The sequence below is a fragment of the Erinaceus europaeus genome, chromosome 5 (genome assembly GCF_950295315.1).
Source record: "Erinaceus europaeus chromosome 5, mEriEur2.1, whole genome shotgun sequence".
Classification (NCBI taxonomy): domain Eukaryota; kingdom Metazoa; phylum Chordata; class Mammalia; order Eulipotyphla; family Erinaceidae; genus Erinaceus; species Erinaceus europaeus.
The window spans coordinates 10959521-10979840 of record NC_080166.1 but is presented as its reverse complement, the minus strand read 5'-3'; the positions used below and the strand labels follow the sequence as shown (position 1 = coordinate 10979840).

The 20320-nt window shown below is 58.6% G+C and overlaps 3 protein-coding genes across 4 annotated transcripts in view; all 3 read right to left on the bottom strand.

The window, feature by feature from the left end:
* Window positions 1-2733, bottom strand: part of AHRR (aryl hydrocarbon receptor repressor) — a 33379-nt gene extending 30646 nt beyond the window's left edge. Inside the window, 2 exon segments of the mRNA XM_060191064.1 lie at window positions 1329-1381; window positions 2715-2733. The gene's annotated coding sequence lies outside the window, so the exon portion shown is untranslated.
* A 4211-nt stretch (window positions 2734-6944) lies between these two features.
* On the bottom strand, window positions 6945-18985 carry PDCD6 (programmed cell death 6). Of its 2 annotated transcripts, none has more exons than XM_007520530.3 (6): window positions 18828-18985; window positions 18355-18416; window positions 13653-13697; window positions 12284-12442; window positions 9965-10074; window positions 6945-7429 (listed from the first exon to the last, which is right to left on the bottom strand). In XM_007520530.3, exons 1-6 carry the CDS (start codon window positions 18920-18922, stop codon window positions 7331-7333), a joined length of 570 nt encoding a protein of 189 aa, XP_007520592.1. In that variant the 5' UTR covers window positions 18923-18985; the 3' UTR covers window positions 6945-7330. The 2 variants fall into 2 exon arrangements, with proteins under 2 accessions (XP_007520592.1, XP_007520593.1); XM_007520531.3 differs by having other exon boundaries at window positions 12290-12442.
* On the bottom strand, window positions 16478-18268 carry LOC132538580 (uncharacterized). The gene is made up of 2 exons (XM_060191063.1): window positions 17416-18268; window positions 16478-17070 (listed from the first exon to the last, which is right to left on the bottom strand). The coding sequence occupies exons 1-2, from the start codon at window positions 17971-17973 to the stop codon at window positions 16756-16758; spliced, it is 873 nt and encodes a 290-aa protein (XP_060047046.1). The 5' UTR covers window positions 17974-18268; the 3' UTR covers window positions 16478-16755.
* Window positions 18986-20320: the final 1335 nt, after the last annotated feature.

The following is a 20320-nucleotide window of genomic DNA, read 5'->3' as shown; positions in this document are numbered from 1 at the left end:
ATTTCTCTCTGTCCTATCCAAGAACAAATGACATCATCAACAACAATAATGACCACAACAATAAAACAACAAGGGCAACAAAAGGGGGGAGGAAATGGCCTCCAGGAGCCATGGATTCATGGTGCAGGCACCCAGCCCCAGCAATAACCCTGGAGGCAAAAAAAAAAAAAAAAAAGTCTCGCAGCCTAGTTAAAAGCAGGCCCAGGATGCAGCAGACAATTCTCCCCAGAAAGTGTGCAGGTGGCAAAAGATGCAGAGAAACAACCCAGCTCCAGGATGGTGGTTGCCCCTGCTGGGTGCTGCAAGGAGAAGCCAGCTGCCCGGTGCCCACAGAACGGGGCAGAACACCTCCTCCACTCAGCCCCCCAGCCAGAGAGCTGCACAGACACGCTGAGCCACCCCTTGGTAAAAGAACTCCAGGGACTGAAGCACAGGGGACGGCTGGCTTAGAGGATGGGCTGGGAAGGAGGATGGGCTGGGTACCAAGGGAAGGCTAGGGACAGAGGACAGGGTTGGGGACTGAGGATGGGCTGGGATGGATGACAGGCCGGGGCTGGAGGCAGTGTACCTGCTATGCATTTACATTTTGGGTGCATTCTAGATAAGACTCCTGAGCTGTACATTATGAACAGCTGACTTGAGGGTTGGACAGTGGTGCACTGGGTTAAGTGCACATAGTACAAAGACCCACACAAGGATCTTGGTTTGAGGCCCTGACTCACCACCTGCAGGGAGAAGCCTCTTAAGCAGTGAAGCAGGTCTGCAGGTGTCTCTTTCTATCTCCCCTCCTCTCCCAATTTCTCTCTGTCCTATCCAATAAAATGGAAGGGAAAAAAAGGGCACCAGGAGCAATGGATTCATACTGTTGGCACCGAGACCCAGTGACAACCCTGGAAGCAAACAAGGAAAAAAAAACAAAACCAACTTTTGCATTTTGACTCATGGGGGGCAGTGAGAGCTCTGGAGTGAGGAAGGCCAAGAGGGAGGGACCTGGGGCCTCTGGAGATCAGCTGACCCACTTGCCTGGGTCCGAGACAGCAGTTCGATCTATGTGACTGACTTCAGTGTAAGCATCTCAGAATTATGAGGGAATCCAGGTCAATTCCTAGAGCAGAGAGAGAGGCTGGGAGCCAGAAACTTCTGGGAGTTCAGTGGGGAGAAGTGGCAAGGGGCATGGGGCATGGGGTGGGGGTTCATGGCAGGGGGTGAGGGGCAGGGGCACAGGACAGGGGCAGTTTCTGGGCTGCGGGGGACAGGGACACTGCTGCTGCGGTGGGAGTGGAGACAGGGCTCCCATGGCCAGAGCAGGAATGGGGTGCCAGCCTCACCAGGGCCCCAGCATGGGGTGGTTGTTCCCAAGTCTCCATCTGGCTCTGGGCACCTGGGGGTGGGAGAAGGCAGCCCCTCTGAGCTCAGGACCCCGTCTCAGGGAGAACAGAGCAGGAAAGCTCCCTGTACCCTACCCAAAAGGGTGTCACCACCTGCCACTCTCAGGGCCTAAGGTTGGGAATGCTGTATCCCCACGTATGGCCTGGCACCCCCATTCCCAGATGGGCCTGAGGGGTGGGAGGTGGGGAGGAACCCGGGCTGAGACCTCTGCTGGGTGCCCCTCCTCACACTCAAAATGCCCTCCAGGTGAACAGCCCTCCCCCAGCCAAATCCCTGGGTCCGCAGAGTTTGAGGACTCCTGCCCTGAGAGCCCTTAATGCAGAGGAGTCAGGGACCTGGGGGGGGGGGGGGCTGCAAAGAAGTACCCTGGGGGCAGAGGAGACAGCATAATGGTCGTGCAAAAAACATTCATTGCCTGAGGCTCCAACGTCCCAGGTTCAATCCCCAGCACTACCATCAGCCAGAGCAGAGCAGTTCCCTGGTCTCTGTCAACTATTCTCTCTCTATAACTCTCTCATTAAAATAAATGTAAAACAAATTAAACAAGAAAAAGAAATAAAGTCACTCTAACATTGAAAAAGAAAAAAATGAAGTACCCTGGGTGTGGTGTTGGGCCCTGAGCTGCCCCCTCCCAGCAGGACTTCCCAGAAAGTGACTGAGCGCCTTAGGAGAGGACAGCAGGACACAGCCCTCCACCCACGGCCCCAGCGGACTCAGCAGACCCCTGCGGGCCCCTTCAGACGCCAGTGGACAGCGGCTGACCGCAGGAGTCTCGGCCGCCCAGCGCCTCTGTCCAGGCTGCGCACGGCCCCCTGGCCACCTGGGACCCAGCCTGCATGTCGAGACCCTGTGCAGGCCTGGACGGGGCGGGCAGAGGCCACCTGTGCGGGTCTGGAGGCAGCGCCGAGGGGACAGAGTCCATCACTCTCGCCACACCGGGTTGGGGGTGGGTGGCACGCCGCACAGGCTTCCAGGGGACAAAGCAGCCACCAGCCAGGGCCAGCGGGGGCGGGGGGGCTGCCGTCCGACCGTGCCTTACCTGCCCCAAGGCAGCCGGGCTGCCTGCTGCCTGCACCCAACACCGGAGGCAGGGGGACTTCCCAGCCAGGGAGAGGCCAGAAATACGCAGGGACACGGTCAGGGATGCGCCTCCGCCCGACGATTACAGGGTGAGGGACACCTGTCGAGGGATGCTGGGTGGCGAGACACTGGGTGAGGGGCCCGGGTGGGGCCCGGAGAGGGGTCTCAGCGGCAGCTCTCCAGGGAGGGGCTGAGGCGCCCCCCAGCTGCCCCAGGGCTGGGGAAGGGCCGGGCCCCGAACTTACCGCGGCGCGGGGCTCTGGGGGCGCCTGACGGACGCGCTCTGCGCTAGTCTGGGGGACCCGGAGGAACCCGCACCCCGCCCACCTCACCCGGAGGGGATGGCCCGCCCCGCCCACCACAGGACCCCGCCCCACGAAGCCCCGCCCACCTCATGACCACGCCCCACTAAGCCCCGCCCCACCCGCCGGGTGGCCCCGCCCCGCCCAGCGCCCCTGACCCCCCCAGACCTGCGCCCCCAGTCTCCTCCCCCCACATCTTCCACATCCTGTCCCCTTCCCGCAAACCCTGTCCCCTCTCCCCACCTCCCCTTGTCCCCTCTGCAATCCCCTGTCCACTCTCCCCACTCCCCATCCCCTCTCCTCACTCCCCAGTCCACTCTCCCTGCCCCAGCCCTGTCCCTCTGTCCCGTGTCCTTTCCACACCTCAGTCCCTCTCCTCTGTGTCCATCTGTGGGGACCCCTGAGACGCCGTCCCCACACGTCCCGCATAGTGGATGTGAGCACCCACCCCTTGCCACTCTCATCCATGGAGCCTGGTCCCTTCGAACCCTGCCTCTTCCCTCCTCCCTCCCCTCATGGACGCCCCATCCTCAGCACCACTGAGGACCCTGGACACCCCCAGGCCCTGGACACCTCAAGGCCCTGGACCCCCCATAGACCCTGGGCACCCACAAACCCTGGATACTCCCAGACCCTGGACACACATGCCTAGGGTGAAGGCCAGGTGTTAGTGACCCGAGTCATGGTGTGGGAAGGCTTTGCCCAAAGCTCATGGAAGCTGTGTGGTGTTGGGGTGTAGCCTGTGGGGCAGAGGGGTGCTGTGCCATGGAGGGAGGGTGGCTCCACGGACCCCTGAACGCCCTTGGCATGAGAGGGCGGTACCCATGTCTCAAAGAGTCCTCAGCCTTGTCCAGGCATCAGGCCAACCATCAGGCTGGCTGGTGGGAGGGTCGCCCTGTCCCCCGCTGCCCCTCAGCTGCCCTACCCTGCTCAGCTGGACCAGGATGCCTGTCTCCATGCCTGCGCTGTCTCCTCACTCCCTGACACACACACACACACACACACACACACACCTGGTCTCCTAGGAGGGTGGGATGCCAGCCGAGGGCCCCTGCCCTGGCACATACCAGCCCTGGAGTGGGGAGGATGCGGTGGGGGGTGGGAGTGGGGGGAGGGGCAGAGGTCTTGTCCAGGAGCCATGTTGGAGTGTGACTGTGACTGTGTGTGACCGAGTGTGAGACGCTGAGTGACCCAGGGCTGCAGTAGTGTCTTTGAGCTCTTTGTGGGGACACGGAGTCGCAGGACATGCTTCTGGGTTGGAGCCGCAGGACATGCTTCTGGGTTGTTCTGGATGTTTGGGGATGACTGGATGATCGCAGCCGGGCTTAGAGCCATGTGGGAGGAGTGGGTCCTGGGGAGTTGGGTGGGGGGCTGACCTCCCACCAATCCCCCTCTGGTGGCCTTGTGGACCCAGCAGGGTGGCACCACTGCTCAAGGACCATTAGGAGATGAGAGGATAAAAGTCCACGGCCACAGAGCAGACCCTGAGGGTCAGCCCAGACCAGCCACTCAAGCCTGGACACTCCTGCTTGTCATGTGACCAGCAACGCCAGGACTGTGCCCCATCATGGCCTCTCCACGCTGCTCCATGGCTGTGGGACAGCCCCTCCCTTCGGCTGTGACTGAGCAGGGGCTGGCCAGGGGCAGCCAGGGCTGTGGTCATGGTGCTCAGGTGGCGTGATGGCTTGGGCCCATCTGGAGGCTGCTCCTGGGAGGAAGTCCTGTGTTTGGGACAATGGAGCCCACATGGGCAGGCCAAGGGAAGCAGAGAGCAGTGGCCTGGAGGAGTCAGGTCCGGTAGGGCTGCGTGCCACACCTCATGGAAGCCTGCAGAAGGTTCTGTGAGCTGAGAGGATGTGGAGGACTCTCCGGTTCAGAGAAAGCCCAGCAGTGAGTCACTGTGGGCAGCTCATTCCAGAAAGGAAGCCAGTTACAGTAAACCAGGGCTGAGACCGGAAGTGCCACCCCCACCCTGGCCTCACTGCCACTGCAGGCTCTTGGGGCTGAGGCAGGTGCTGCTAGGTGAGAGACCCATGCAGCCCATATCTGGGGCGATGGTTGTGCCTTGTGAGGGGCCTGAAATGCACGTGTCCAGATGTGGGGGCACAGTTCTGTGCTGTGCACGAGGCATCTGCTCATGTGGGTGGCCGTGCTCCTCCCTTGGGGTCTGGGCTGAGCATGTCCCATTAAGCAGATGCCAGCGACCCCTTCATCCTTACCGATGCAGGGCTCCAGGGCCTTTGGGGACAAGGGGCCAGAGACGCAGTGGGGTGTGCTGAGCATTCTGAAGGTGGACATGCAGTCGTGAGGTGCTCATACCCTCCAGCCACCACACCTGCTCGGCCAAGACAGTGAGCTAACAGCCAGACTATTGCCTGTATAGTGCATGCGCGCCCCACTGCCCACACCCACCCACCAGGTCAGCATGCTTTGTTCTTGGGGGCACATGGGCAGTCAGTCTTCTCAGCCGGGGAAAGGGACGTTCACACACGTGCTTTCTGCACACGTGTCACTCAGCCAGCCCTCTGTGCACACAGCTTTGGATTCACCGTGAGAGGTGAGGACAAGCCAGGCGGGCACCAGAGCTGACCAGCAGTGAGGATGGCTTCAGTTGCTGTCACAAGTCATTATCTTCCTCTGCTTGGAGTTCGTGTGCTGGGAAGGCCCCTTGTTTCCCCAGTAAGTCGGAGGAGGAATTAACTCAGAACACCACTCAGATGAAAGGCAGGGCAGTGTGTGAGGACAAGTGACAGCAGTGATCAGAAGTGAAGGGACAGGACAGGGGCAAGGTGGTGACAAGGGCAGGGTGGGGGCGGAGATGGGATGGGTGCAGACTGCATAAGTAATCATGAAAGGGGGCAGAGGTGAGGGTGATGGGAAATGGGGAAGAAGGAAGGAGGCAGAGGTGAGACAAAGGACAACGGTACTGAGGTAGGCACAGCAGCTGGCCCAGCCTGGTGCCCGCGTGTCCTTTCCATGTGGCTCTCCGTGGCCAGGTACACCTCAAACCAATGAACGAGAAGCTGAGGCTCCCCTTGGTTCTTGGGGTGGTTGTGGCCACTGCACCCTTCAAGTTCTTAGACAAAACCCCTCAGCAGTTCCTGTGGTCGGGGCTTCAGGACAGCCAAGGGTGGGGCCACACTGCCCCCATGTGGCAGGTGATGCTCCTGTCCCCCTAGGATTTCTCTGTGGCCAGAGACCCTTCCCATGTGGAGTGGGCAGTGGGGCTTCCTGTGTGGAGTGGGCAGTGGCACGCCCACCGCCGAGACTTCTAGTGGCCTTGTCTGGCCTCCACACCTGCCCTGAGAGACCGTTAGCCTCGGCTGTCACCAACCCTTCCCCAACACATCACTGGCTGGGAGCACGCTCCTTTGCGCCCCCCACCCTGCATCATCTGCACCACACAGCACTGTTTGGCCCATACCTGAGAGTTCTGTGGAGCCCACGTGGTTTCCGTTAGGCGCACAGCTCCCTGGCCACTGGAGGTGGTGAGAGGAAACCCCACCACTCACGGTTCCTCACTGCCTTCAGGAAACCACGAGAGACTTCCCCACCATGGCTCTCAACTGTGAGCACAAGCCTCCAGGGTCCATCTGCAGCATGAGGACCCCACGCACGTGGCCAAGGTGCCTCCCATCGCCCGTCTCGTAGCAGCACAGGCAGGGGCCCAGGTGTGGCATGGTGTGTGCTAGCTGCATCCATGGAGCTCAGGTGAGGGAGGGAAGTCACCTGGTGATTGAATGTGATGCCTTAGGGTAGAGGCCTCAGGAAGTCAGGGTCTGGTGGTCACCTGGGGTCCTGATGAATAAGGATGGGCTGGAGGGAGGGACTGACCTCAGTGGAGCAGAAGTGGGGCCATGCTGAGCCACCAGTGTCCAGAGAGGCACCTGATGTGGAAAGGGGGCCTCAGAGACGCCACAGCCCCACAAGACCCAACTCCCCCCACAAGCAATGAAGTTCTGGCTTCCAGAAGCCCACACCAAGCCCCCGAAGACAGCCACACCGATCTCTGATTCCTGGACCTACTTATCAGCCTTTAACTGTCGCAACACCCAGAACCCAGCGTCCTCAGGTTGTCTGCCCCAAATCCTGGCTTTAGTCAGCTCAGGGGAAAGGGACGAGTGGAGAGGAATCAGGGAGACTGCCCAGGGCCCTCACAGCCCCAGGTGAGTGTCTGAGCCGAGGGGCACACCTGCTTTATTGTTTACACCGCACATCCACGTGGGTAGGGCACAGCCCTCTGTGAAAGCCAAGGCACGTGAACAGCCTGGCAGCTCCTGTGCCAGCAAAGGCGCTTTCTCACAGAGCCAGGCTGCCAGCAAGGACAGCGGGCTGCGTGCACGCACAAGGCCGAGACCCTCCCTGCTCATGGCACAGCGTCTGTCTCTGAAAACGGCACGGCCCAGGACACCAACAGCCCGTCCACCCGAACTGCCGGGTCCCACCGCCGGTGCTGCCGCAGCGAGAGGGAGTGTGGTGCCGGCTGCCCGGAGGGCCCGCCGCAGGCAAAGGTCTGGCGTCCCAGTCTTCTCCGTGAGCCGCGTGTCCCAGGGGCCCTGCTACACGATGCTGAAGACCATGGAGAGGTACTGCTCGTAGGAAACCTGGATCCAGCCGTCCTGGTCCGTGTCGTAGCGTCTGAATATATCCGTCAGCCTCTGGGGGGAGAGGCAGGAGGCAGCCTCAGAGCTCACTCAACAGAAGGTGCAGTGTCCACACCCACAGCAGAGCAAGGCCCGGTGCCCCTCACCCCCAAGCTGCTGGGGGGCACACAGGGCAGGCAGAGGGCAAGACTGCAGGCCTGTGGGGGAGCCTGGGCCCACCTTACACATTCCTATCCCAGGACAGTCCTTAGGGGAGCTTTCCATTCCAGCTACAAGGAAGCCGGCCCTGCCGGGCCCCTCTCTTAGAGCAAGGGGCAGGTCTCTGGGCAGCTCGGGGCCCGCCCTTCCTCTCAGAGCTGCCTATGTCCTCAGCGCCCAGAGAACGTGCATGGCCGACTAGCCCCTGCAGGGCACAGGCTGCTCACACCCAGTCTCCTAAGGGTCCTGGCCCTCCTGCACTGGGCTGGGGCGGTGGGTTCAGTGAGATGCTGGTGGCAACCAGCCAGGGAGGCCTGCTGGCAGACCTTTGATCTGACCAGCTACTTTATTTTAGGCTACTATTAAAGACTGATGTATCTTTGAGAGGAAGAAGGAACAAGCCAGAGCATCAGTCTGGTACTTGTGGTGGCAAGTCCTGAGTTCCACCACTGGGCCACCCTCCTGCCATGACTAGGTATTTTTTTTATTTTAAAATATTTATTTATTACCTTTTGTTGCCCTTGTTTTATTGTTTTTTCTTTCCTTCTTTCTTGTTTTATTGTTATAGTTATTGTTGTTGCTATTGTTGATGTCATCATTGTTGGATAGGACAGAGAGAAATGGAGAGAGTAGGGGAAGACAGAGAGGGGAAGAGGGGGAGAGAAAGACAGACACCTGCAGACCTGCTTCACCACTTGTGAAGTGACTCCCCTGCAGGTGGGGAGCCGGGGACTTGACCCGGGATCCTTATGCTGGTCCTTGCGCTTTGCGCCCATGTGAGCTTAACCCGCTGCGCTACCGCCCGACTCACCACCACAACTAGATTTTTACTTTCATGGGGGAGGACTGGGGAGACAGCATGGAGGTTATGCAGAAAGCCTGAGGCATCAAAGGTTCCAGGTTCAACTCCCAGCACTTCCATAAGCCAGAGCTGAGCAGGACTCTGATAAAAAAACGATCCTTTCCTGGGGAAGCTTCTCAGTTGTGGCATGTGAGCTCTGGGGGTAACACCTGGGGCCTCGACCATGTGTGCCCACACTGAACCACCTCTCCCCACCCGCCTGCTACCTCCTGGCCTCTCGATGCCCACCTCTGGCTGGCACTCAGGCCTGGGCAAAACGCTTGTGGGCTTCTGACCACAGACCCCACCAGGTGCAAAGCCACATGGAAGCTGGGTGCTGAAGGGATGAGTGAGATGCTTAGCCAGGATGTGGCTTCAGGGCACAGACCATACTGCCTGGAGGGGTAGATGGGAGATGGTCTCTCTACTGGAGACTTGGCCCTTAACTATGAGCCACAGACCAGGGCAGAGACAACACAGAGGCAGGCTTGCTTTTACTGAGCAGGCCAGCAGATAAATTTCACTCATGTCCTTTCAACTGGAAGGAAAACAAAACTAAACAAAACTAAGAATGTTCTCCAAAATCTCAAATTACACTTCAAACCTCATGAAGGGCCAAGGAGGACTCAGTGGTTAAACCATGTCTCATAGATATGAGTCCTTGGGTTCAGTCAAGCACCTTAGAAAAGCTGGCACAGTGGTTAGAGCTCTGGAGCCCAAGTTTGATCCCTGGCACTGGATAATGCTCTGGTTCTTTTTCTTGTTCCTACTCTCTCTCTCTCTCTCTCTCTCTCATTGATGAGCAACTTTTATAAATGAATAAATGCAAGTGTGTTATTCACTCACACCTCTGGATTGTGGAGCAGAGAAGTGACCTCAACTTGGATGCAAGCAAGGACAGACAGAAACAGACTTTGCTGCAGGCAGTGGGCTTTTGAGTCTCACATGTTCCCACTTTCCTCACTAGCTGGTAATATTTCCGGAAGATCTGAAGCCTGGTTCCCTGTCAGAAGTGGGTGGTGCCAGGGAGACACCTGGCTGCCTGCAGAGGACGCTCTGGGCCTCTCCCTGGGCTGGGTGAGTCCTCTCTGAATGAGGTGGTGAGGTGATGGCAGGGGACACGCAGTGCAGGGGTCAGACAGTGGTCAGGGATGGGTGCTGGACAGGACTGTGGGTGGAGGAGCCAGCTGAGGGTCTGGCTCATGCACGAGGCAGGGCTCAGCCAGGATCACAGTGGGGAGTGACCCATCTCCTCAGCAAAAAGCACAGCAAAATGCCACAGAAAACCTGTGCACGGCTACAGCTATCGGGAGAGACGCTTACTCCAGAACGTTCCGGGGGAGGAGAAGCACCGTGTGCAGAAGACAGTCGGCTCCTACTCTGGGGGCTCCATCTTGCCAGCTCCAGAGCCAGTCAGATACTCCACCCCCCACCCTGCCTCTGTGCCCCCATGGAGCCCCACTACCTGTGGGATGGGGCACCCCTGGGTGCATTTTAATACACCAACCCGACACGACCACCCCTGTATCCCCCATGGAGCCTCACACTACCTGCAGGACGATGCACCCTTGGATGAAGTCGTCAAAGGCAATCTGCCCCCGGCCTTGGCGGTCAAACTTCCGGATGAGGATGTCATGAAACTGGTCAGAGAGCCGGTAGCCTGGGGACGGAGGGCAGAGTGAGGGTGGGTGAAGGCCCAGGCTGGAGGTCCCACAGAGAGCAAACACAGTGTGTGCTGGGAGCTGCCGCTGGAGGCGCTGCTGTGACCTGTGCTCCCCAGGGCAGACTGGCTGGAGTGGGTTCTCTACAAAACCTTTGCTATTAAACCCAGCACCTCAACACAAAGAACCCTGAGACTTAAACAGGACTCAGCACAAGCACCAGGAGACAGTGCTGGAGACCTCATGCTGCCAGCTGCCTTGGTGTGAGCTTGGTCAGCGGTCCACCCCGTGTGTCCAGGGCATGCTGAAGAGGCCCCCACAGGGACCATATGTGCACTTCTGTCCCCAGACCCACTGCCAGGACATGCCATGCTCCCAGACATCTGGAGCCTCTGTGGAGGGAGTGTCACAGCCTAGCCCCCACGTGAGCACCCAGTCACACCACCAAGAGCAAACACGCAAACACAGGGCAGCACCTTCCGGAGTGGCCCGGCTATCCTGCGCAGCTCGGTGACACTGGCCCCGGTCCCTCCCGCCTTGGCCAGAAGAGAGAGTGCACAGGTCAGACAGAGGTCCAGGAGGGGAGGACACATCTGCCCAGGGGAAAGCAGGGGACAGAGCCAGGCAGCACTGCCTGCAGGGTGAAGATGAGCCTCGGCTGTGCCTGGCCTGGCAGATGGGCAGAGGACAGGAGACAGCGACTGGCAGGACGGCCACAGTGGGCTCAGGAGACAAGTGACCCTGGAATTCCACCAGCAAAAACACAGGAAGCCTGACATGAGGGGTCTTTGTGTGAAATATCCGTCTTTTTCCTAAGCCAGGCCCTTCTCCACCACTCCGTCTGGGGCCCCGTCTGACCCTCCTGTACAGGCTCCCCTTGCACCCTCTTTTGGCAGAGCTAGGGGCAGCTGCTTCCTAAGTTCAGCCCAAAGTCTGAGGTGAGTGAGTCCTGCCTGATCCTGAGCTCAAAGGCTCTTCCCAAGGTCTGACCCCCATGTGGATTCATGGGGGTTCGGTGTGTGTGTGTGTGTTACTCAAAGAGAAGGCAGGGAGGGCAGAAATCAAGCTGGTGACAAGCTGCCAACGTCCTGCAAGCCCATGAAATGCAGACAGCTGAAGCACATCACTATTTCCCTTTTTTATTATATTTATTTTTTCTCTTTGTAGTTCTTGCAAGTACTTTTTAAAATTTATTTTATTTATTTATTCCCTTTTGTTGCCCTTGTTTTATTATTGTATTTTTTTTTTTTATTATTGTTGTTGTCGCCATTGTTGGATAGGACAGAGAGAAATGGAGAGAGGAGGGGAAGACAGAGAGGGGGAGAGAAAGACAGATGCACCTGCAGACCTACTTCACTACCTGTAAAGTGACTCCCCTGCAGGTGGGGATCCGGGGGCACAAAATGGGATCCTCACGCCAGTCCTTGTGCTTTGTGCCACCTGCGCTTAACCCGCTGCGCTACTGCCAACTTCCATATTTATTTATGGAAAGAGACAACCAGAAGTATAGAGGGAAGGGGGAGACAGAGAAGGAGAGAGAAAGCTGTAGCACTGTTCCACCACTCATGAAGCTTTCCCCATGCAGGTGGGGACCGGGGGCTCGAACCCAGGTCCTTGTGCACTGTAACATGTGCACTTAACCAGGTGCGCCACCACTCGGCCCCACTACCTCCCTTTTCTAGGTGTTTCATGCTGCCTTTGACAGCGGGCATGGGGGGGGGGGCGGCTTGGAAACTGTGGCCACCAATCTCAGGGGTCCCTCAGTTCAGTTTCTCCTCCAGAAACCCACTGTCTCTCAGTCACACTGGGTCAGGGGCCAGCCTGCTCTGGGAGGTGCTCCCCCCACCGCACGGCACACACTCAGGCCTCATACATGTGACGTGTGCAGGCTCACACACTCCTGAGAATGGGCCACAGACCCACGCCAGTGGCGGCCAGGCACTCTGCCTTCCATGGACACGCACCCACCACCCTCACCCCCCAGCTGTCGCAGCCACATTCTCAAGGTGCGGTGAGGGCACCCACGTCACCAAGGCAAACCACCTGCATAGCCTTATCTCATTTTGGATGAAACATAAGCTTCGTGGTGTGAATAATCCCAAACAGATCTGTGTGAAGCAAGCAGACAGGTTAGAGACGCGTGGAAGTGGCGGCCGTGGCGCCAGGCTCCAAAATGAAATGGGCTACACAGCCAGCGAAGAGAGTTACCGAAACCTGAGAGCGCCTGCTTCAGCTCGTTCTTGTCGATCATGCCCGAGTTGTCGCGGTCGTAGGTGCGGAAGACGTTCTGCCAGTCTGTGATGTACTTCCAGACACCCGTGAACTCGCTGAAGTTCACGCCCGACTTGTTCTCCCGGTCAAACATGGCTGAGGAGGGACGTGGGGCCATCAGGGCTGCAACACTCACCATGAAGCCCGCCAGAGACCCTCCGTGTTACCTCTGCCGGGTGGGCAGGCTGCCACCGGCCACACCCACACCACCTTAGGGCCCTGATGTAGGTGCAGTGAGGGGCAACGAAGCTGACGCCCTGTGAGGACAGCTGCCCGCTTGCCTGCCCCGTCTCCTGGTTCCTAGAGCCGCCTCTCAGCCCCAGTGGGGACCCTCAGCTGCCAGAGCAGACACCTACACACGTCCAAGGGGGCTCACTCCCTGAGAAAGCGTCTACTTGTTTTACTTTCAGGAGACAAAAGTGAGCTTGATCTCGGGTCTAAGCCCCAAAGAAGCCGTAACTACACTTGCGTATCACGGCAAAAGGGGTAACACCGTACAGATCTATCTGGAAACTTGGTCTGAACTACGCTGCAGGGCATGCCAGTGCTGACTGTGTGCGGGGCCCCCATGGGTGAAGCCCCAGCACACATGGCACAGGGCAGAGCAGAGCTCCAGTGTCCCCCTTGTAAAATAGGCACTCTAAAAGACAACAACAGCCTGCAAGGAGACGCCTGGTCTGGGCAGAAGGGCACTGCAAGCAAATCAAAGTCCTGTGGTAGGGCTGGGGAGGCGTCACAGGGGTTCTGAAACAGACTCCCCTGCCTGAGGCTCTGGGGCCCCAGGCTTAGTCTCCAGCACCGCCATCATCCAGAGCTGGGCAGGGTTCTGGTGTCTGTGTCTCTTTCTTTATATCTCTCATTAAAATAGACTAATAAAAGGGTAAGGGTGGAAAGGAGGAAGAGAGGAGAAGAAGGAAGACATGAGGAAGAGAGGAGGAGGAAAGAAGGGGAGGGGAAGAGGAGAAGGAGGGGAAGAGAAGAGGAGGGGAGGGGAGGGGAGGGGAGAAGGAAAAAAGAGAGGAGAGGAGGAGGAAGAGAAGGAGGAGGAGAAAGAGGAGGGGGAGGGGGAAGAAGAGGAAGAGGAGAAGGTCCTGTGAGCAATACCCAGTGCCCACTGCACACCCCTGTTCTTGGCCAGCAGTGTGGAGCAGGCTGGGCTGGTGCTCTGGGCATAGCATCTTCAAAACAAGAAGCTGAGGGTGTGACTGGCCAGTGACAGTGCGGTGCAGAGCTGGGCAGAGGACAGGCCCACCGCCCGCATGCCGCTGCTGAGGGGATGAAGGAGGGACGGAGGCGGCCTACTTACAGATGATCGACCGGACAGTTACGGGATTGAACGGGGTCCATGTGCCTGAAAACAAACAAGAGCCAAAGTAAGAGGACTGCTTCTGTGAGAAATTCTAACTGCTGGGTCTACAACACGAGCAGCCAAAGAGGCGAGTCGGCTTCCAACAGGAAGTCCCTGAGCACTGCCATCACAAGGGGCGTGAAGACGTCACAGGAGACAGAAGGCCCTGGGCAGCGTCCTCACAGGGGACAGCTGGTCCTGGGCAGAGTCCTCACAGGGGACAGCAGGCCCTGAGCAGAGTCCTCACAGGGGACAGCTGGCCCTGGGCAGAATTCTCATAGGGGACAGCTGGCCCTGGGCAGAATTCTCATAGGGGACAGCTGGCCCTGAGCAGAGTCTTCACAGGGGACAGCCGGCCCTGAGCACAGTCCTCATAGGGGACAGCAGGCCCTGAGCACAGTCCTCATAGGGGACAGCTGGCCCTGAGCACAGTCCTCACAGGGGACAGCCGGCCCTGAGCAGAGTCCTCACAGGGGACGGCCTGCCCTGAGCAGAGACCTCACAGGGGACAGCCGGCCCTGAGCAGAGTCCTCACAGGGGACGGCCAGCCCTGAGCAGCGTCCTCACAGGGGACAGCCAGCCCTGAGCAGCGTCCTCACAGGGGACAGCCAGCCCTGAGCAGAGTCCTCACAGGGGACGGCCAGCCCTGAGCAGAGTCCTCACAGGGGACGGCCAGCCCTGAGCAGCGTCCTCACAGGGGACAGCAGGCCCTGAGCAGAGTCCTCACAGGGGACAAAAACCCTGAGCAGAGTCCTCACAGGGGACAGACGGCCCTGAGCAGAGTCCTCACAGGGGACAGAGACCCTGAGCAGCGTCCTCACAGGAGACGGCAGGCCCTGAGCAGTACTCCGTCTCTCTCATGAAACAGGCAAGTCTTGGGGGGCCAGAGGTGGTGCACCTGGTTGAGCACACACATACAGTGTACAAAGACCGGGTCCAAGCCCCTGGTCCCCGCCAGCAAGGGGAAGTTTTACAAGTGGTGAAGCAGGGCTGTAGGTGTCTCTCTTGCTCTCTCCTTCTTTATCTCCCCCCTCTCAATTTCTGTCTGTATCAAACAGTAAATAAATAAATAAATAAATACAATATCTCAAGAAGCCCTATTTTATTAAAAAAAAAAAAAAAAAGGAAGGAAGGAAAGAAACAGGCAAGTGTCTAGACAGAAGAAGAGCCCAGTGTGTCTGACAGGACCGCGTGGAGGACACAGACCAACAGCATCTGGGGAGAGGATCTAAACTTCCCACTGCCCTGGTTTCTGAAGAATTGAAGGCCAGAAATGTGATCTGCTCAAGGACCAGATAAGCTGTTGGCTTTGTCCACCAAACCCAACTGTTTCCATCTGGAACTCTGGCTGGCCACACCTCAGAAGAGCAGGATGTGACAGGCTGTGATGTGGATCCCCAGACACACTCAGGCTGGATGGCTGAAAGGACCCACAGCATTCGTGGACACTGGGCCAATGACACTGGAGGACCCCCAGGCCAAGGATGGTGATGTGACAGGTGGGAAGTCTGCAAGAATTGTCTGCTTAGGTGGTCTGATTTTGCTCATTTCCTCATCACATTGGTTCCCAGCAGAACTGGAACTTTATATATATACATATATATTATATATATATATTTTTAATATTTATTTATTCCCTCTTGTTGCCCTTGTTGTTTTATTGCTGTTGTTGTTACTGATGTCGTCATTGCCGTTGGATAGGAAAGAGAGAAATGGAGAGAAGACAGAGAGGGGGAGAGAAAGACAGACACCTGCAGATCTGCTTCACCACCTGTGAAGTGACCCTCCCCCCCCCCGCAGGTGGGGAGCTGTGGGCTCGAACTGGAGTCTTTACGCTGGTCCTTGCGCTTTGCGCCACTTGCGCTTAACCCGCTGTGCTACCGCCCTACTCCCCAGAACAGGAACTTTAATTTGACAAAACATGGTCTAGGTTTGTGTACGTTCAGATGCCTCCTTGAACACATCAACACGAAAGCAGACTGCAAAAACACACAAGGGGCCTGAGCTAGGTTAATCTGAACCTGAGAAATGTGAGAAACAGCTCATGACAATTGTGGCACTGAAGGTAGAGGGAACAGACCCCTCCGTCTGTGACTGTGGCCCTCCCACATGTGGTCAAGTGTGGAACTCTTCTCAAGGGCTCAGTGTGTGGGAGGCACAGGGCATTGGGGCTCTAGGGACAGGCCCGGCTAGCTCTGTCCAGTCATAATAAATAAAAAGGACAGATGGACGGCTGGGTCAGCCAGGCAGGAGGCCCAGCTGGCACAGCACAGGAACCGGGTGCCTGAGAGTCAGGTCTGCTCCCCAGCATTGCGTACACCAGAGCAGGATTATGGTCTTCTAAATAAGTACATCTGAGTTGTTTAAATTTTATTTAGTACATGTGAGAAAGCAAGCTTTGGGGGAGGGAGAGAAACAGGAGAGAAGCCAGAGCACCCTCCTGTCGATGCAGGACTGGGGACTGGACTGAGAACCTTGGGCATCAAAGTCCAGTGCCCTGCCAGCTGAGCTATCTCCCCAGTCACTGAAATAGTAAATCCAGGGAGTCGGACGGTGGCGCAGCGGGTTAAATGCACGTGGCACAAAGCGCAAGGACCGGCGTAAGGATCCCGGTTCGCATGCCTGGCTCCCCACCTGCAGAGGAGTCGCTTCACAGGTGGTGAAGCAAGTCTGTAGGTATCTGTCCTTCGCTCCCCCTCTATCTTCCCCTCCTCTCTCCATTTCTCTGTCCTCTGTCCTATCCAACGACAGTAACAACAACAACAATAAAACAACAAGGGCAGCAAAAGGGAATAAATAGATTAATTAAAAATAACTTTAAAATCTTAAGGGAAAAGTAATGTGTCTGAGATAGGTCAGTGTAACCCAGCACATACAATTCTAAATTCTCATTTAGCTCTCTCAGAAAGCAGACCTTTAACTTGCTTAGCAATTAAGAAATTGGCCACAAGATGCAGAGCTCTGGGCCAGGGGTGTGCACAGGACGTGTACCAGATGTGCACGCCCACCGATCCGACGAGCTGGAGCTGCGAGTTCTCTCACAAGCAGCATGGCCCAGGGATCAAGCTATAGGCAGCAGGGTAGCCACCTCAGGCACTGAGGTCACAGAGCCCACCCTCAGGTCAGCAGCCACGAAGGCCTTAGGGTCGGTTCCTGCAGGACCCCATGGGACTAAGCATGCAGAGCCACTGCGGACACTGGGGAGATAGCTTAGTGAGCTGGGGGGCTCAGGTGTTCGCCGCAGGGGTGGGACTGCACACCTGCAGACAGTTCTGCTAACCCGGACCCCAGCTGCCAAGCCTGGGGAGAGGTCCTGCTGGAGAGGAGCCCCAGGCCCTGCCAGGCAGCTGAGCGAGCACACAGCGACCAAGCTCATCTGTCTGGGCCAAGAACAAGAGTCCCAACCCCAGGTCAGAGGGAGGCCTCCCACACGCAGGGTCCTAGGGCAGCAGTGACTGGGGCACGCATGTGCAGCCAGCCTCACACACTGGCCAAACCACCATCGCCCCCACTGGGCATGCAAGCCTCCCGCCAGCCCCCCTCGTTGCAAGCAGGGCGCAGGCTGTGCTGGGCACCAAGGGTTACAGGAAGCCCGTGGCCTGCAGCGCACTGACTGGAGACAGAGGCCCAGCCAGGAAGGCCAGTACCAGCCTAGGGCAGCAGCCCTACCAGGGCAGCCCTCAGACCAGGCCCTGGGCCCCAAGCTCCAGGGTGGGCACACCTTGAGTTCAGGAAGCCAAGCACTTGGCTGTCGCTTCCTGCTGAGGTTTCTCACGAGCTCTTGCCCGGCAGTCCTCTGGAAATCCAAACAAACGAACAAAAAGTGGGGCACCGACATGGTTAGCCCACCCACGGACAGACGCCTCAGAAGGATGCCCCGCAGCTCCAGCCGGCATCCTCTCGCTAGAGTGCCAGTCTCTCTGACCTGGGCCAGCTGACCACGTGAGGGCCAGCACCAGAAAGCCTCATGCCGGGTTCTGCCGAAGAGCAGGGAGCCGGCTGCTTGAGCTGCTGTCGACAGCCCTCCGGCAGGCCTGGAGACACTCATGAAACGTGAAACTGGGTTAGCAAGGACAGGCAGCAGGAGGGCACAGCCCTCAGGGCCGAGTGAACACACATGGAGGCATGTGTGACGGGGCCTGAGACCCGGGGCCAGAGTGAAGGTGGCACGAGTGGGCGTGAACAGCTCAGGTGCAGAATAACCCACACCGTGCAGGGTGGGGTGCAGGGTGCAGGCGGGGGTGGGGATGGGACCCTCTTCCGCGGTGGCTCCCGGCATCTCCCAGACCTCTGCACAGAAGCTCCAAGTCTAGACTCCCCAGAGGCCTCTGGGACAGAGAACAGCCGGAGGCGAGGGCAGGGGCACACCTCTGACCGCCGGCCCTCGCTGAGCCTAGCTGGCCAAAGCCACAAGGTACCGCAACCCCGCCTCCACCTGAGCCTGGCGCTCCCCCACCCCACGGGCAAGACCACTGCCCAGCAGAGGGCTGCCAGCCCCTCCAAAGGCCCCCACCCCACCCCACCCGTCAGCCTCCTGCACTGCGGGTGAGCTCTCTCGCACGCCCCACAAGGGACGCTGGCTGGTCGGTCGGCGCACACGAGGGGAGCCGTGGCCTGCGGGTGGCGGGTGGCGGGTGGCGGGGCGGCAGCGGACACTCACCGTTGGACAGAGCCTGCTGGAGCTCGTTGTCTGAGATCACGCCGCTCCTGTCTTTGTCCACCCTGCGGAGGCAAGGGGAGGCCGCGAGTGCAGGAACGCGTCCCTGCAAGGTCCAGGCGCCAGCGGGGGCCCTGGCTCTGCCCGACGGGGATGCTGCCTCCCTGCCGCCCGCAGCGCCCCAACCCTGCTGCCCTCGCCCTGCTCCACCCGGCAGCTGGGCCACGAGTCACCAGGTGGCCGGCCTCTAGGAAGGGGCCCCCGGCTGCTAGGGGTCCCCACCTACCCGGGCTCCCAGGGCAGCACTGACTGGGCACGCGCGTCTGGCCAGAGCTGCCGGAGGGGGGCAGGCAGGGGCTGGGGGTGGGGGACGGCGCGGGAGAGGAGGCCTGGGCGTCGGGGGCAGGCAGCGCCCGGGGTGTCGGGGGCGGGGCTGGCGGAGGGGACGCGCCCTGCCGAGGAGATGGCCCTCGCACCTCTGGAAGACGTTCCACAGGAAGCTCTGGTCCGGCAGCGCGGCCCCCGCGGCGGGTGCGGCCCCGGAGCCGGGGCGGTAGGGGTAGGCCGCCATCGGCCGGGCTGAAGCTATCGTCTGAGCTGCGGTCCCGGAAGTTGCACTTCCGCCTCCGCGGGGAAGTGACGTCACTTCCTGCGCCAACGGAAGTGCGTGCCTCCCTGAAGGGTCACGGGGCTGGGCACGGCCAATCGGCTGTCGGCCTCGTTGCCGGGCAACGTGGGGCCAATGCCGGAAGTGCCGCGTGTCGCCGAGCTGACCCGTGTCCATCTGGGGCCGGGGGACGCGGTCTTCTCGCAACGGGACGGTCGTGGGGGGCGTGTCCCGCGCCCGCAGCGTGCTGCCGGGACGCGGTGACAAGGTCCTGGCCGGGCCTCAGAGAGCCCGGCTGCGGGTTCGAGACCACTAGAGGCGCGTCCCGCCTGACCGGCCACGTCCCGAGTCACACGCGCCCCCGGTCCCCGGCCCCGACCTCCCGGACCATGGAACCCCAGCTCCCCAGACCCCAGGGCCCCGACTCCCAGCCCCTCGACCCCAGGCCCCCGGGCTCCGCCCGGCCCACCCAGGCCCCGGCCCACCCAGGCCCCGAACCACTGGACCCCGGGCCCCAAGACCGTGACCCCCCATCCCAACCCCCGGGAAGGCAGATGCCCTGTTAGAAATGTTAGCGGGTCACCCAAGGACCAGCTCTTAACACCTGAAGAAAGGCGGGAAACCAGGCGCTTATTGGATTCTGCGGAAGCGGAAGGGGGCGCCTGCCCAGTCTGCCCACCGCGACACCATCTGGGGCTGCTGGGCTTCACAGTCCGTATGTCTAGCAATAGAAAAGCACTTTAAAAATCATTTACTTAGTTATTATAGGATAGAGACAGACATTGAGAGGAGAGGGAGACAGATACCTACAGCCACTCGTGCAGCTGCAGGTGGGGACCAGGGGCTTGAACCTGGGTCCTTGTGCAGTGTAATGTGAGTGCTTAACCAGGGGCGCAGTCTGGCCCCAGAAAAACACTTTTTAAAAAATATATATATTTTATTTATTTTTTAAAATTTATTTCTTTATTGGGGAATTAATGTTTTACATTCAACAGTAAATACAATAGTTTGTACATGCATAACATTCCCCAGTTTCCCATTTAACAATACAACCCCCACTATGTCATTTATCATCCTTCATGGACCTGTATTCTCCCCACCTACCCACCCCAGAGTCTTTTACTTTGGTGCGATATGCCAATTACATTTCAGGTTCTATTTGTGTTTTCGTTTCTGATCTTGTTAGAAAAACACTTTTTAAAAACGCTTTAACCAGGGTTATCGCTGGGCCTGGTTCTTGCAGGCTGAATTCACTTCTGCTGGTGGCCACTTCTCCGTTTTTTTCTTTGATAGAACAGAGAGAAATTGAGTGGAGTATGATATAGGGAGACAGAGAAACACCTGCAGTATTTACTGTGAAGC